The sequence below is a fragment of the Cygnus atratus genome, chromosome 17 (assembly GCF_013377495.2).
Source record: "Cygnus atratus isolate AKBS03 ecotype Queensland, Australia chromosome 17, CAtr_DNAZoo_HiC_assembly, whole genome shotgun sequence".
Classification (NCBI taxonomy): Eukaryota; Metazoa; Chordata; class Aves; order Anseriformes; family Anatidae; genus Cygnus; species Cygnus atratus.
In genome coordinates, this window is record NC_066378.1 from 7,082,245 (window position 1) to 7,100,242 (window position 17,998).

Here is a 17,998-nt window from a genome sequence, read left to right on the forward strand (position 1 = left end):
ATATTATCACTGAAAAAAAAAATCACATTAAAATTCCAGCCTGGTCATCCTCATCATGATTACAGAAAATGAAAATGCCTATATGCAGTTTTACCTGTCAGTTGAAAATATCTTTTTGCCAAAGCCTGAGAATCTTTTTTTGATGGTAGACAGACTGACCAACCTCTGGGAGGTTGTATTTTTTTCCCCTTCCCTTTCTCCAAATGAACAGCTTGCATAACATTAGGATTTATTTTTTCATACAAGGGTGCAACAAGACACCCATGCACACATAGTTTCCCATTTGTGCCAGATGGGTATGATTGCCAAATGAAAACACTCATTCTAACCATATCATGAAACTTCCCTTTCCCTTCTTTCACTACTCCCCTTTCAGCCAGGGCACTGAATTTAAAAAAAAAAAGTTTTTGCTATTCAGTAGAAATTTAGTGTCTATTCAGTGTGGCCTGGTAAAGGAGGAAGGAGGAGAGGTTGAGAACTACTTGCAAACATATAAGCAATAGCACTTTATGATAGCAAAGAAAATCTGGCAGGTAGAGAGAAGAACAATGAGCGATCCTGACAGGGACACCAGAGACGAAATCCTATTTTATAAATAATATTAGGTATCACAGATGCTCATTCACAGGGAACAAAATTCCCTTTCCTGCCCCTTGAGTGGTCTCACCCAGACAATATTACATGCCAAGCTCTACAGCTTTGTGGTTCTTAAAGAATACGCACAGAAGAATCAAGTGTATCCAGCTGAGATGTGCACCAACACCAATGGGAACTTTGTTCCACTGCTGATTCCCATGCCAATAAAACTTATTATCTAAATCTATTCTGCTTTTACAAAAGACAAAATTCATTTGGATATTCAAACAAAATAACTGTATTGCTTAACAAGTGGAATTACATAGCTTATATTGTAACGGAGTCAGACAAGATAGTTCCTTCTATCTTTAAACTCAATAAATGCATAAGTACTATATTGTGATTCCCTTAATTCCCTATATTTAGCCCATATAGAGACAAAAGCTTGAGAATATTTCTACAGAGCACTGATTTAACTGTCCAGTTTTCCCAACTGTACACGGTATAAAAGCGTGTTGCTGTTCTTAACACATTTAGAAGTGCATATTACACAACGGGTTCAGAAATCTGCACTACTAAGAACAAAAACAGGAAAAGGAAATCCAGGTTTTAACAACAAAATGAAAATGACAAGTAAATGTTGACATGATTTTCTAGATGCAGAATAGGAAAGATGAGAGCATCCTGACTCCAACTTTATATTTGTAACTCAACTAAATCCTCAAAAGGCAGAATACAAAAAGCACCCAAACGGAAACGACCTGCCCAAAATAACACAGCAGATTGGCAGCAAAGTGAGCAACAGAACTTAAGACCTTGCCAGCACTGCCTCTAACAACTGCTAATTGGATTAAATTAAAAAGAATAGTTTGGGAAGTGGAAAGCCTAACCAAGGCATATATCAGGGATGAGCAGGCGTCAGAGGTCACTGAGAAGAAAGTGGACTTCAGGAAATATCCCAGAGCATGAAGTGACAAACACAGAGGGCACCTCTATGTGAAGAGAGAAGAAAGGAGAACTGTACATAACCCCAAAGCTCTCTCTGAGTGACTGGATAGTACAGAGAAGTTGTGGAGAGCAATGAATAAAAGGAGAAATAGCTGAACAGGAAAGAGTTTTCACACAGTTTAAAAGGAAATGGCAAGTCATTCACATGAAGATGGAGACAGACAGGAAGACACCCGTCTACAAAGAGGGAAAGAGGTCAGGAATCACCAATAGATTTACGAGATGTAAGTGTCTCCGACTGTTCCAGCATCCAGTCAGGGATCTGCAGGCTATTCCAAGACATTATGTAACCCGTTACATCTCTTCAAAAACTCAAGAACACCTGGGAGCTTTGTGTGTGGCAGAATGAGAAATCTTTAAAAGATCTCTCAAATCATACTATATATGTGGTTTGGGTATCACCACAGTATTTAGATTTACCAGACTTTCATAAAGATGGCCTCAATATATATAAAAAGCAACTTCAATAGGAAGGGATGTGCTCATTTCCATTAAGTTAAGTGACAGATATGAGAATTCTGTATCTTGTGATGCCCAGTCTCTATATTCTATATTATTGCCCAATTTCTTTGGGAACAGTAAGCAGCTGATGAAAACATCCTCCTTGTACCTGTACAGTTCAGAATCCAGCCATACATTATATTATAACATTGTCAAAGATGCCCAACTTAGAGTAGAAATTCTGAGTTCTTCTGTAAACTGAAAATTTAGGGATTGAAAGAATTTGAGTGCACTTAGATCAGGGAAAAATATTCTTATTACAGATAACTGTAGATCAACAAAAGTGCTAGACTAAGGTCACGAAATTCTGGTTTTGCACCTGTAACAAGCAGTAAATTGTTTTGCTTAAGTTAATAACACCTTTTCCTTTTACAAAATCAAAGGAACAAAAACAAAAAACCAAACACCACCACCACTAATGTTTACTTGGCATAAACATTCACAAGTCATGTGAATCATTTGACAGAAGTCAATGCCTTTGCCTTTGAAGCAATGGCTTTTTCTTGTTCTAGAGGCATATACTTTTGTCCAGACCATGTTATGTCAGGAAGCAGAAATACTATCATATGATTAATCTCAGCAGAATTGTTGTGGTCATTCCCCAAAAGTGTATTCAACATCAGAAGGTAAGAACTACTTTCACTCAGCATTAAGGCAGCATGAAGTCATACACCTGAAGTGATAAAAACATTATTAGAAAGATAACTGAAGTGATAAAGACGTTATTATGAGCCTCTGACCAATGATACATTCCCTGATAAACATCAGTAATAATCTCCAATTCTGATATTTCACAAGATCCATGTGAAGGAAATTACTGACCCAGGTAGCGGGCATAAACACTACAGCTGTACAAAATGAAAAAGAGCAAAACACTAAGATATATGCTAGAGCATGACGACATCTGGGGACTAGTTATTAGTCAGGAACAAAGCTGGCTTCCTGTTATTGTAAAATAGTTTATGTAGACTCAGTACCTCTGTTATGTCTCCAACTGCGTAAATGTGAGGAACAGAAGTAGCTTCACTGGCATCCACAATGATCTTTCCAGTTTCAGAATTAGTTTTCACACCAACTGTCTCCAAATTGAGAGCTTTGGTGTCAGGAGCCCGACCTTAAGGAAAAAAGAAATTAAAATAAAAACTATTGGAAAACTTCAGCAGTGTCAATCTAAAAAGCTGGCATCCTCCAGTGCACGTTTCCAAGAGCTTTGTGCAATTTGATAGTCCAAGTAGAAAGAAGACAAAATGTATCTGACACAGAAAAAGCTGTAAGACTATAAGGTATGGATATCAATTTCGTTGTGAAAGCAGATCTATTACTATTGCCTTTGCTCAGATTATTTCAACTAAAGTTATTCTTAAAAAATATGCAGGACACCATCCACTGCACAAAGTGCAAAAAACCCAGACGGTTTAAAATTTATTACAGATTCTAAATGTGCAATATTTGCTTAAGTGCCATAAATATATATGTAATAAAGCAACTTTATGCTGAAAGTTTCTAATAAACATTAACTGAATGGCACTCAATATTAACAAATAGCCTGTTGTGCACACTTGCGGATACAAATGATTAGTAATTCCATTCAGTGTCAAACGTTCCTGAAGTCCTCTTTTCTTGTTATCTGATATTTAAAATCTTTTTTAGTTCCCTCAGCCTGGGTGATAAAGTTCATCAACTTCGCTCTCAAGTCCTTAATGCTGAAATATTTAATATTTAGCTCAAGCTCCATATAACCATTCTGTAGAATTTAAAACTACCATTTCAATGTATTTAAAAACCAAATTAGGCAAAGTTCTACTGAACTTGGATTTTATTACAGCTTCCTCTTCCAAAGATTTTAAGTTATATCTCTTCCATATGACTATTCTCTCTCTAAATTACTTTTCAACCTACATATCTTCAAAAATATTTTCAGTGTCTTCTGCATAAAGTCTTGATGTAAGCTCTGCTGAGCTGTCTACAGAGTATCTATTTGATCCAGAAATTGAATCTTAAATACAAATCATTTTTTCAAGTGTATTTGAAGGTTAATAAGCACAGTGAAAATATCAGATATTCGTTGTTAGGGACACACAAGATTGTATAGCAGAGATTATCTGAATATATCCAAATGAAGGAAGCTTAATAACTGCACACATTTTTAGAGGCTATAAACGCATATGGACATATCTAAATCTACATATATATATCTCCATTGTGTGAGTCATGATTTTGTGTTTGAAGTTAATACAGAGCTATAGCAAAGCAAAACAAAAAGGGAAATGTGTTTTCATTATAAAAACAAGCTCTTTGATGTTAATGTAGGAAATTATTAAACAAAAGGAAAACCTGGCTTGTCAATACAGACCTAATTATATGTAAACATATGATTCACTGCTTTATACATCTGCCATATAGGCAGGCCCCCCAAACAATGTCACATCTGAATGCCTCTGTAAAGACTTCTGTGTATTAATTTCATCTGGTGAAACCAACACTTCCTCTGGGAGTACTGACTGAAGCTGTCGGCACTCAGCTATCTGTCTGTCTTCCCTTCTGTTGTCCCCATGGGATGTTGATCTGCTGTTCCTTCTCTGCCCCCTGCTCCCCAGTCCTGATGCTATCAGGCAACAAAAATAATAAACCTCCAGGACCTTATCTTGGCTCGGATGTGAAACAACTTCCTACCGTTGTATTTCTTTGTGTATTGAGAGTAAAGCCTGGATATTCTGCAAATGGACAGCTAATGGGGTTTTCTAGTTTCCCCTTTTTCCTGCCAGGCAGAGCCAAGAGAACACTTAGCACGCAATGGAAGGCACTGAAATAGGGAAAAAAAGAAAAACCCGTCAATAGAGTCATTTAAAGACTTGTGACAACAACAGCAGCTGAGTTTATCAAATCTGCAGGATAACACTTAACCTTTCAATTCCAATCTATTTTAACATGTGTACAGTTTGGTATTAATAGCTAAGAGTTACAAAAAGGTGTTGCTACTTAGTGAAATTTCTCATCTTTACTGTCTAAATATTATTTTTAAAAGCAATAACAAAACATTAAAATCTAAACTGGACCTATATTGGCCTTTAGACCCACACTGGATCACATCCATAAAACAAGATTACAATTACTGATCTTGCTTCACCTCAAATTCACTAGCTTAGGTTCATGACTAGCTAAAGTGGCTTGGTAAGTTTTAATGCCAAATATAGGAAATTCTCAGATTTCCCAACATTCGAGTACATGTGTTGTAGAATCAGTTCTCACCATTTTTCAATAGTATTGGATAAAAAGAACATTTGTTTTATGTTTTTTTTTTTTTTTTAAACAGTTACAGCTTCAAGAAAGCATGAGTTTACAGCTTATTCCTACAATCCACAGGGCAATACACAACACAAAGATACTTGAACAGTTCTGGTTTGAAGATGCCCGCTGTCCTGAAACTCCTGAATAAGGAGCGTATGATTATTTAAGACACAAGACTAGCTTTAGCTTTCACTCAAAACAGCAAGGTATTATGCCAGAGATCTAGAAGAAAGAATGATGCCAATTCAAACCGTAAAAAGGTTACCTGCCTCTAGCACTTTTAATACCACATCATAATCTCATACCTATACAATAGACCTATACAATAGCCACAGAGCTACGAAAACCACACAGAACCCCGTTCTAGGGGCCTGCCCTCATTTGCTTAACTTTAACAGAAAAAACAGTTTTTAAACTGTTTTTGTAAAACCTAGCAACATGGCTTCTTGAGGGGGCTGTCAGCCAGCTTAGCGACAAGAGACTCACTAAAGCACGTCTCAGACACAAACCAGGCTGGTTGTATTGTGATGTGACATTTCCATTCTATCATCTGTGGAGTGGCTCTGGTAATCACACTTCCACACAGAGTAAGTTGAAGACAGCATCAGGCTGCTGTGACCTTCAGGTGCAGGACCTACAATGGTAGAGACCGAAGCAGCTAAACTGAGAAGAAACCATAGGACTAGACATAGTCAAATATGAGCAGTAAATGTGTGACAGTATACTCCTGTGTACAGTAAGATCTCCCAGGGTGATAAAGGTGCAGCTGACAGCAACTCTGTAGAATTTTATAATAGGTCTCTTGCAGTTTCTTAATCACAGAAGCTGGAATGTCTGTTTGCCCCCTAGCATTTGAAAAATTCAAACTAGAGCCAACTGAGTATTTTCGCATTAGGCATGATACCACAGATGGCTACTGTCAGGATACCGCAGGGTGGCAGGATGGCTTTTCTGGCATAAAACCTAAGCCCAAGCCTTCTGCACTTCTCCCCTATACATTTTCATTTTTACACATCACTTCATAACTTTACCAAAGCTGACCTTGGTTTGACCTTAATCAAGATGTGATGTGTTCCCAGTCTTGGTGTTCTCTTTCATCTTGTTCTGGGTGCCTGACACATTCACCAGAACAGTTTCAAGACCACTACCCCCTCCTCCTTCAAATCCCTCCTGAAAACCCAAGGTGTTCACAAAAACACAGCTGATAACGACAAATAAAGACCAACTCAGCATAAGCTATATTCCAATTACAAGGCTTCAGAAAGATTAACTAGGGTTAAAAAAAAGTTCAGAATCCATACCCCCGATGATGGTAGAGTGTACCAATTTTACATTTCTGAACATTTCATCCATTAATAATAGATTCTCAGCATGTCTGCCACAATTTGGAAAAAAAAAAAATCTGATCCTTATTCAGTGCTGGGGCAGCTAGGTGCTTTGCTAAGTCAGGCAGGCTGTACCATTTCTAATAGCAGGAGAAAGCTTGTGGGAGCCCTGGGCATTAGCATCCAATGTACATCTGAAGTTACTTGCAACGGTGACAAACAGCCAAGGATATCTCACTTGGGTCCTACCTGAACAACAACAAAAAAGCAGCTCCAAATGCTGTGTAACCACTGCAAGTTAGTTACACGGGTGGCTGTGAGGTTTTCCTTGCAGCATGAGGCAGACTTCTAACAATTGTTACTTGTTTTGTTCTCAAGGTCCCATGCAAGGTAAAGCATGCTGGAAATACTTCCTGGAAAGAAAGCTGCAGTTCACCTTTACATCAGTTCTCCCACAGTAACCTTGCTGTAACCAAAGGTTTTGTGAGCCTTAAAGGCTGGCTCTGCAGTTTCAAAAACTAGGACCCATCAGCCACTGCCAAGTGAGGTCACTGGTTTCGATCTCTCCTACACACTGATGGGTGAACAGAACCTGTATTCTGCAGAAATTATTATACTGGTTACATAAAATTACTTTGAAGCTTTTTCTGCCATTTTTTTGTTTATTTATAACACCATTCAGGCAAATGCTGGCCATCACGTATCAACTAAAACATCACCTTATACTTCAGGTTCCAAAATGTTCTCTCACGTGCAGATCAGAGGCATAGCCTAATGTTCAACTTTTCCTCAACATGCAGAAGTGATTTTTGTAGTCACAAGCTGCTAAAATAAGCAGCATTTAAGAGTTACATTCAAAGTTTATGGGTGGGTTAAACAAAAACCAGAAGCAAAACATACATTCACACCCCTTTTAGTGCAAACAAATTATCAGCACATTAAAAATAGCCATTAAGCAAGGCTGACTGAATGTCAGTAGAACTATACACTGGGAAAAGAACTAAAAGCACTGGCTGATGTAACAGGAGTGACTACTTTCATTAGGACTGCAGAAAACACATCTCATCAAGAAAGTCCTGGATTAAAATTAATGAGAAAGAGACATGGGGAGTTCAGAACAAAGAACCAGAGTCTCAGCAAACCACACCACATTAGCACTAACCATTTTCTGAGATCGACCAAGATGTGTTATTTTTCACTGAACAGTTCAAAGGTTAAAAACTGGATGGCAAGGTTTTTTTCACAAAGAGGAATCTAAAGCCAATCCCCTTCCTACTGGTGCTGGCAGAGAGGTTCTCACATATTTCACCACGTGGGATTTTTCAAAGAAAATCTCCAAACAACATTTCTGTTTTTAATTAATCCAAACTGATTTGGTTATAAGATTTCAAGAAAACTACTATAAAAATGCATATACTTAACCCTTTCTTGATATTCAATAGTGATGATCTTACTTTACCGCACTGCAAAATAAATCTGCCACGCATCCGATCTGACACAGAGGGCAACATGCTTCATACCATGATGTGCAAAACCAGATACCTGTTCAACTTTACATGGAGCTAAAGGTATATTTCTTTTTTATAGCAAAGACAATATTATTTCAAAGGCATAGTGGCTTTCCTCTAAGCCAATGATCACAAAGGAACTTAAGAAGGGTTGTTCCACTGCCCTCATCAGGGAGACAACTCTCTTTTGTAAAGCTAAATTTCAGATCTATTGCTGGCCATCATTCTATTAACAATTTACTAGTATTCTATCCCACTTTCTCTGTCAAACTCACTCCAGAATACTTTATAAATGCCTGCATAGTTTAATTATCAGTTCAGTGATGCTTCTCCATGCAGTCAGACACCAGTCAGATAAACAGTAATTCAGTATGTTTACTAAGGACTTTGTGAATAATCTGGACAAATTCCAGCTACAGCAGTAATATTTTGCCATCTATCACAAATTCAAATGGAAATATTATTTGTCCTTTCCTGTTATATATTAGCTGTGTTGCAGCTGCAGAACTCAATATACAGGTTTTAGTGCTCCAACACCTGAAACAAGCACTCTGTACAAAGTTTGATTTCCTGAAGCTTCGCTCTGCAGATCAGCAGTTGCATCTATTTATAAAGATGTCAGTCTGTACCCTTTTCTTTGGGCAAAGACCCTACATTCTATCTGTATGTGCACAAACTTACCATTGCTTTGAAGCTCAGGTACATCAGACATCTATCATATAAAGTTTTTTTGTGTCCTTAAGAGCAGGGGCAATACTATATAATATTAAAAGTTTATTGGTTCCATAAAGAAAAAAATACACAGAAGCTTAATTCAGGAGAATTCTCACAAAAGTAGAAGACAGAGCACTAGTAAAAGGCAGAAGGACATATGACAGACAGAACCAAATAAAGGCCAAGAAAGAACTGTTTCAATGACCTGGTGCATAACTGAGTACAGTCATTCAGCAAGGTAACACAGTCCTGTAATAGTAACCCACAAAAGCTTCGGATTTAAACTTTTAAGTTACATTAAAAATGTATCCAAATCATTTTGTTGTCTCAAATATTTTGATTGGTTTGAAAATCCTATTAATTATAATAAATTCCAAGTAAAATTCCAAGATGTATTGACAAAAATTAAGGAAATACGTAGTATAACTCAGCCTACAATTAGTTAAATAGTGGGTGCTTTTTAACTAACTCTACAAGCTGACTTTCTTCAATCAGTATTGTAACTGGCACATCTGCAGACAGGAAATCCTCAACACTACCCAGTTTCCCAGTCTATTATCTGAGACACCTGGTGTGGGTGTGTTGATACAGAGAAAAACAATGAATCATACCGACTGCACATCAATTAACCAGCTTTAACTGTTAATGTGTTTAATCCTTAAGGGTAGAGTGCCAACTTTTACACACACACACACACACACACACACACACACACACAAAAAGTCCACTAAAAAAAGACCACAAACCAACCCCCCAAACTGGTCATTTTGCAGTTTCTAAATACAGATTGTAATTATATCAATGTTTAGGTTGCTAAACTTACAAAAATGGTTGGCCCCACAGAACACGGAGCTTCATTTTCAGAATGGAAAGGATTACAGATAAACAATAAGATAATCAAGTTTACCTACTGCCCACATCACTGTGTCAAAGGAATCCGTTTCTTCTGTGCCTGAGTCAGTATTTTTCCAGGTGACTTGTAATCTGTTGCTTTCCAATTTTTCAACTCTCGTTGGGATACATTTCTTTAAAAATTTTGTGCCATAAGATTCCATGTACTCTGTTACTAAAGATGCCATTTGCTGTTGAGTAGGGGGAAAAATGTTTATTCTTAGATATGACCTTTTTAATGCAAAACTTTCATTCAGCTGTCTTTATGAAATCCAGTAAAACCATCACACATTTCAAACATTCTTTGTCACTTAGCTACTGTGCATTGTTAATACATGATAATTCATTGAGCTACTACGGCCTGCAACTCTATTCCAAGAGGTATCTGCATCTGAATATTCAAATTATTTTCAAGAAACTGAAATAGTATTTGAATAAAAAGGTTGCTTATAAGTCATTTGATTCATATATAAAAATAGAATCTAGAGCACATTTAGTTTAACATTACCTTAATTACCATTTTCTGGCAGCTTGGAGAGAATTAAACACTTTGATAAAGTTAATGAAGAAAAATATTTCCCTTTGCCATGACACCTGTCATTTCTTTGCTGTAACTATGAATCACTAAGGCTTCCTGAAAAGTTCTACTACCAAAAGGAAATAATGCTTTTGTCTTAAGAGCTTGTTTGAAATAATGCCACACTACAGTTAGTTAGTGAAGTGTTGCATTGACAGGTTTATCCAAAGATATCATTGCTCCTGACTGCAGAAATTCAGGTCACACTTTGTCAAAGGATATATTTATCACTTAAAGGATATTCTTACAAAACCACTCACGCAGAAGAGCTACATGCAAGGTCTTGACTTACACAACTTTCTTTCTGAAGTTGTTTTTAACTAATACAAAAACAACAACATGGTTATATCTCTTCAGAAACATGACAGCTCACTAATCAGTTTCCATCAGACTCAGTGTGGCTACAGACTGAGTAAAATTATTTTTTCTATTTCTTCTTAACCTTGAAATTTCCACTGTATTATTTTGCTGCCTACAGAAGATCACGTTCTCAACGAAAGCCCTACTGTTTTATGAAGTGCCGCCCACGCACTCTTAGCACTATTCCCTGCTTGCTCAAATCTCACGCTGTTCCAGGTGTAGATTTCTTCAATGATGAACGCAATTCCCAAGACACATTCTTAAACAGTGTTTTGCAAAACGGGTACACATACCACTAGCTTTAAGGAAGAGACTTCAAAGTGGGAATAGCTGGCGTGCAACCAGGAGCTGTCACTACCTGCATTGGTTACTTATCACTGCTGCTTCTAACAGCAAAGTTCCCTCCTCAAAAACTGTGCTGTTACACATTAAAATATTTTCCTATGCTCTGCGTATGCAAAGCAGTTCTTAAAAACAAGCCCATAGGCTCTATCACTCTTTGATCAACTTTGGCCTTTAAATGTTTCTCAGTATTGCAATTTAGCATTAAAAAACACACTCTTGATCCATGCTACCAAGAACAATTAATGTGCATTCATTTCCACTCTGGAAATGCTATTTTTAAGAGATTAACAAGACAGAGTCTTCATTCTTAAAGCTGGAATTTTCCAAACTTATTTGAGAAAAAAAATTATTAGAAAATTAAAAACAAAAAGTTCAGTGCAGCTGTGAGTGAAAACCCGTAACTCTCCTAAGAACACTACAGAAACTTTTCCTTCAAAGTAACATTAGTATCAAGTCTCGCAGGGACAAAGATCTACAATCACCTTTAAAACACTTTCCCTGCAGATTTAGGGAACAAAAGGACCGTCAAACCAACCAATAGACTATCTAACTGGTAGAACAAAGGCTACAAAAATCACATCCAAGTAATGCCTTCACTAGATCCAATAATTTGTCCTTAACCTAAGCCTGCTATACTACCTGCTATTGCTTATTTAAGCAACTCTATATTTAACACAAATTCTGTATAAAAACTTCTTTGGTTTTGTTGCTTTTTCTCATTGTTAATTCTATTCCCTTTTATTGTCTTTATACAGGAATGGAATTCTAGCCAAAACTGTTTTTTGTTTTGACAGCACAATCATGACCACTCACACTTGAATAAAATTCCTCAAAATTGTTCTTGATCTTGAAACACAATCCTTTCTCTTAACATTTCTCTTTTGCTTATAATTTTCTCCAGCTTGATAGCTCCACCAAAATCACTCACGCTCTTTCTATATACCTTTTTTTTAATACCTAGTTATAACTGCCACTGTTATGAAAGCAGTAAAGTCAAGATTTCCAGCTCTTATATCATTAAAAGCTTTCAGCTTAGTGATTTATTTATATTTGTCATAATGAACTCCACATTGAACCACTTCATGTTACGTTCAGTAATTTATTTTAAAAGTCATTATCTGCATCTCTTAGCAACTCTAGATTATTTTAAAGAAATCGGCTAATACTTTGAGCAATGGCATAATCCAAATCTCTCCCCTGCTTCCTGATCTTTTCAATCCTGTTTTCAATTAAGTGGAGGAAAAAAAAAAAAAAGGTTTAATTTTCTGAATACAGGATCAAGAGATATAATAGGAAAACATGAGCTAATATTTATTTAGTTACTCTTCAGAAACTGTATGCCAGGAAATGTTTGGAGAAGCCAATGCCACTTTTTCTTTAGGAGACAAAACTGATCAAACATACCTTATATGTGATATATACGGAAATGCAAGATGTTCTGCACTGACCTGATCAAACCCACGAAGTGGGATACTTCTCATCATGACTGTAGTGTCTAGTCCAATGCCGGTTAGAAAACCAGCACATTCAAGTGAAATATCTGGTGAAGTATCAATTAAAGAAATATAAACAATAATTTCACATAAACGCAACACAGAAAGGGTAATATACAAGTGGTGTTTCTATCTAGAGATATCAAGTTCTCCTCACACATCTTTAGCTTGCTTTTATTGTACAGAATAAAGATCCAAAGCCTTAGAATACTTTCTTAATAGGTAAGAATGTTTTCAAGATCCTTAGAATTCATCCTCAGCTGACCTTAGTTTCCTACAGTGATACTGCATATAAAACTCTTCCTGTTATATTACAACTTATATTTATTATTAACTATAGGGCATGAGCAAAGGAATTCAGAAAATTAAGCTTTCATAGTAAAGACGACTACGCTGCTTATAATAATAAATCACAGATTTTTCAAAGGATACAGCTGGCTCCAACAACCAACCTGTTGAATAAAAAAGAAAGAATAAAAGCAATGGAATGAACTTGCGCATACTTCTGCATAACCAACAAATTATTTTTTAAATATCTATAGTTATAAGATCACAGGTTTGAGTAGTGGATCTGATATTGTTAGTTTAGGTAGGAAGAAAGAACGTGGCTTGTCAACTCCAACAAAGACAATCTTTTAACATCTGAGCTTATTTTATTAACAGAATTAAAAATAAACAAAAAAAACAAACAAAAAAAGGTTTATAAGACAAAAGGAATTGTTTTTATATTGTAAAGAGACATTTAAACATGTATTCTGAAAGACAAGGTGAAGAAAGCCATGGAAAAACTCGGAACAACTAGCAAAATTAAGAGGCATCACAAATACTTCAGCTGTGCTCTGTGATATATACCTCAGTTGGAAGCATCTGGCATGGAAATTGACACTGTTCCTCCCCCCTCACCCTCCGCACAGTGCCTGTTGCTTCTGATGCCTCATTTTTACAGGGCCTCCTGACACCATTGCCTCTGACACAGTGTACAACATATAAACATACAGACATGCAGCAGTCTTACCAGAATTAAAAGTATATCTCAAAATCTCTAGATGTATCTTAGCTACAAAATAACTTTTAAAGTATTTTTAAGAAAACTTAAGACATTCAGAAGTACGTATTAAATTTGTCATTTTCTTATCAAGTAGATTATAGTTCCCAACAGAACTTATAGATTTTAGTCATTGCTAAATTTCAATTTGATTTATAACCATCTGCTCTTTCATCATGTTATCCAAATGCCAAATATTTGCCTTGCCTAACTTTAAAAGATTGTGTACACAGCTACAGATGATCTGTTTAATAGACTTAACTACACTACTGTTTACCAAATACATCCATCTGAGATCTTGAATAAAACTCCGGTTCCCATCTCTCCCTGTATTTTATGCTCTTTCAACCATGAATACCACTAAAGCTGTCTGTCCATCAACACTTCTAAGTTATGAGGTTTATCAGCTCTCCAGCACTGCAGTTTCTACACCTGTCCCCAGATGCCTATACACTGCAGCACTTCTCTCTCTTCTGACCATATCCTCAGTTCCCTGTGTGTGCTGGGTACCTAAAAGCACTCAGTCCCTGTTCCAGAGGTAAAAGTGGGTCCAACCGGCCAGTCACTGACACAGCCGCTGGACAAGCTGCACTCACATTTCTTTGCTACCCATGTATTATTCAGGCTTGTTAAAATCTCACAGCTTGGAGATGCATTCCAAGTAGTACTTCCACCCACAGGAAAGTTTTTCCTTATATTTCTAAATTAGGAAAAACTTCATTAAGGATCAACATTTCTAGTTACTAAGAGGCTTGTATAGAATGTTAGGCTCTTTCTGACTGTGATCTTCAGCTATGGAAACATGCTTTAGAAAAAACCTTTCATTCACTTTTTGGGGATTTTTTTTGTTCTTAAAGCAGGCCTCTCTCTGCTATATTCAAAAGTTGAAAAAATGGGGCTTGGGGTATGGAAAAAGTAAGCTGCTAATTGCATTTGGAAAGCTATAGATTTTAGAAAATTACTTAAATTTAGAAATTACTTTAAAAACTCAAATCACAAAGTCATATAATCACAGAGTTTAACTAGGTTACTTAAAGTCAGGAGCATAAGCAATGAAGCACAAGCATTATAAGCATAAGCCACAGAACTTTCTCGTTTTCTTTTATCCATAACAAGAGATTAATATCTACCAGTTTCCTGGTCTGGGTTTTATGTTTGGCAAACAATTTAGCACAGTGGGAAATAATTTTTACAGCATTAGGACATCTGATTCATCCGTGAATGGATGAACATTCCCTCTTTTAGCCTCTAGCTCCAGGTAAGTGCTGCAAAAAGCCACATACTGCCCATAAAGAAATATCTGAGGGGAGTTACAGGGAACAGAATAAGAATATACAAAATTTATGCATTCTTTTGCTCTTCTTTTTCATTAGATAAAAAATAGCTGTCAGTTGGCACCCACTCATAACATCAGCAGCACATCATTCACAGTTTCTTCTACAAACTAAAGGGTTCCTGGGCATCGTCAGAGCCTAACAGAAAAGTTTTGAAAGCAGAACCTAACATCCACCACACCTGCTCAATCTCTCACTCACTCTGAGCATATTTCAAGGCAAATTTTCTAATTCACTCTGCCAAAATCCTTCATCTCAGTAGCAAAAATTTCATCAGTGTTTGTATATCTACGGGACTTTTAAGTTGGTTAATGGTTGCTCGGTTAACGGTTTGCCTTTTAAGAAAAAAAAAAAAACCAACACACACATGTGCTTTATATGAATAACTGCAGGACTGACAGTTCTACAACCCCCAGCCATATAATTCGCAGCTGAGATATGTACATTTGGAGGGGAATGGGAAAGAAAGAAGTAGAACACAGACTAAAAAACAAAAGGTGTTAAACTGAACCTTGGGAGTATTTATAACAGCAACAAATCCGTCAGAAACAAACCTTTAACAACTCCCTCCTTCATTTGCTAGGACACAGCCTGATAAAGCACAGAAATGCTACTGTACCCCCTGTGGGCTTATTTTGACTAAATCTTAGGAATGCAACATATAAACACTAGACTCCCACATTACACTGTTACAACTTGCATTAGCAGGGACTGGACAAAAGCCACATTTTCACAGAACTGTCTTATAGGGATAATTTTATTTTTTTTTAAATAATTTCCTCACATAAATCATGCTCTCAAAATTCAAGAGGTGACTGATATACTGCAAACAAATGGAAATTTAGTTGCCTTTTTAAACTGTACCAATGAACCCCTGTTTTATCTATTTGATGTTTAGCTTAACACACATTGCAATTTTATATTAGCAAATCATGGCCATGAATGGCAGCTCTATTTTCTTTGAAAGCACCAGTATTTTTTATATATAAAAGATACTCGCAACAAACACAATTTCCCTGTTCAGAAATATGTATTTAAAAAACATATAGATGTGTTTAGGGACATGGTTTAGCGGTAGACTTGGCAGTGCTAGGTTAACGGCTGGTCTTGCTGATCTTACAGGTCTTTTCCAACCTAAATTACTCTGATTCTGTGTGAAATCCTTGATCTAGGGGGACAGACTGCAACTACAAGACAAGTAAAAATAGACTTAGCTGACTTTCATGCTAGCAAATACGCATTTCCTATCACAGTTATTTGCATAAAGAAATTGCTTTGTAGTGCAGCGTTGACTCCAAATCTTACTGTACTGTGCACTGTAAAACACAGACTGTGGTAATTTCATATTTCAACTAAAAACAATTTTCAGTATTTTAGTTAAACAATAGCTTCCAAGCCATAAGAAAGGGCAAAAGTACCCTTATTGTCTCATCAGATTTGTTCTCAGTAGTGCCACCACTGAAAAGAACATAAAATTATGCCGGAGTTTCTACCTGAGAAGCAATTTCACATATACCCACAGCAAATAGGGACAGTGTAAGGACAGTAGAGCCTTCATTTAAGTTTATGCTGCCCTCTTGTGACTTTCAAGAGGAAACAAGGAAGTTTGCTACAGCAAGTAAGTCACCTTAACCTAAGGTAAAAATTTAAATATAATTTGATTTTAGACAGGAATATTATGGGGGAAAAAATGTATTAGTTACTTATGAAGATTAATAGCATGATGTTGCTGCATGGCAAAACAGATTCTCAAGAGGGAAAACACAAGGAGAGAAAAACTGGAATATAAAAGGCAATTTTGTACATTTTTCACCTTGCTGTAAGGAAAAAGTATGAATGACAGCATATATTAAAGCCATTGTAGAGTAGCTTACGTTTTTCCAGGAGATTCTTTTAACCAGAACAGGTCATCACTTGTGATTCCATACTCCAGTGCACCTGCAACCTGTGAACACACAGGTAAGATCTTGACTCTAAAATGCCAGTGCTGGCAGCAAAGAAAGCAAATAGCACCTTGGATTGTATTAGATGTGTAGCCAGTATACCAAGGGGAGCAATTACTCTCTTTTACTCAGCACTAGTTAAACCTCATCGAGAACACGGTCCAGTTTTGGGCCTCCTAATACAACACAGAACCTGACTGATGGAAGCAAGTTCAGCAGAGGGCCACAAAGATGGCCAGTTGGCTGGAGCACACTACCAGTGAGTAATGGCTGAGGGAACTGGGGTTGTTCAACCAGGAGTAAAGATGGCTAATAACAGCTTTCCAAAGCTATGATGAAGTTATCAAAAAAAGACAGCCAGGCTTTTCACAGTGGTGCACAGCAGGATAAGACACAGCAGGCAAACTGAAAGAGAAAAGGTTCCAAGCTGATAAAAGGTATCACTACCTTTTACCTTGGTAGTGAGGTGGGCCCCTCACTACCAAGAAGGACGTTGAGCTGCTCAAGTGTGTGCAGAGAAGAGCAATGAAGCTGGTGAAAGGAGTAGAAAACAAGTTAGGAGGAGTGGCTGATGTTATTTAGTCCAGAGAGGAGGAGGCTGATGGCTACTCGAAAAAAGGTTGCAGCAAGGAGACTGTCACCAGTCTCTTTTCTCAGGTGACAGGACACAAGGAAACAGTCTCAATTTGCGCGAGTAGGTCCAGATTGGATATTAAGAATAATTCCTTCATGTAGAGGGTGATCAAGCATTGGAACAAGTTGCCCAGGGAAATGGCAGAGTCCTCATCCCTGGAGGGATATGAGGCGTGTAGACATGGCATTAAGGGACATGGTTTAGTGATGGAACTCAGTAGCTCAAGTTGATGGTTCGATTTCATGATCTTGAAGATCTCTTCCAATGTATGTGAGGATTCCATGATTCTACGAACATCAACATACTAAATTAATGCAAATTGTTTTCTAGGGAAGCGTTTTTCTGAAAATTTTAATGCAAAAAAATATTTTTTCACACTCAACACAAGTACAGAAACCCCTTGTGTTACTTTGTTGACATCCTTAATCCTCTAAACATTCATTCTTATCTGGTACA

General features: G+C 37.0%; 1 protein-coding gene across 2 annotated transcripts in view; it reads right to left on the reverse strand.

Annotated features, from left to right (window-relative positions):
* The window catches only part of TXNRD2 (thioredoxin reductase 2), a 33,947-nt gene that overhangs the window by 10,641 nt on the left and 5,308 nt on the right, over window positions 1-17,998 (reverse strand). For both annotated transcript variants that reach the window (XM_035556887.2, XM_050714263.1), the window contains exons 8-12: window positions 16,840-16,910; window positions 13,019-13,038; window positions 12,542-12,633; window positions 9,828-10,002; window positions 3,063-3,199 (exon numbers count right to left, since the gene is read on the reverse strand). In XM_035556887.2, coding sequence (XP_035412780.1) covers window positions 3,063-3,199; window positions 9,828-10,002; window positions 12,542-12,633; window positions 13,019-13,038; window positions 16,840-16,910 — 495 coding nt within the window. The remainder of the gene's footprint in view (window positions 1-3,062; window positions 3,200-9,827; window positions 10,003-12,541; window positions 12,634-13,018; window positions 13,039-16,839; window positions 16,911-17,998) is intronic.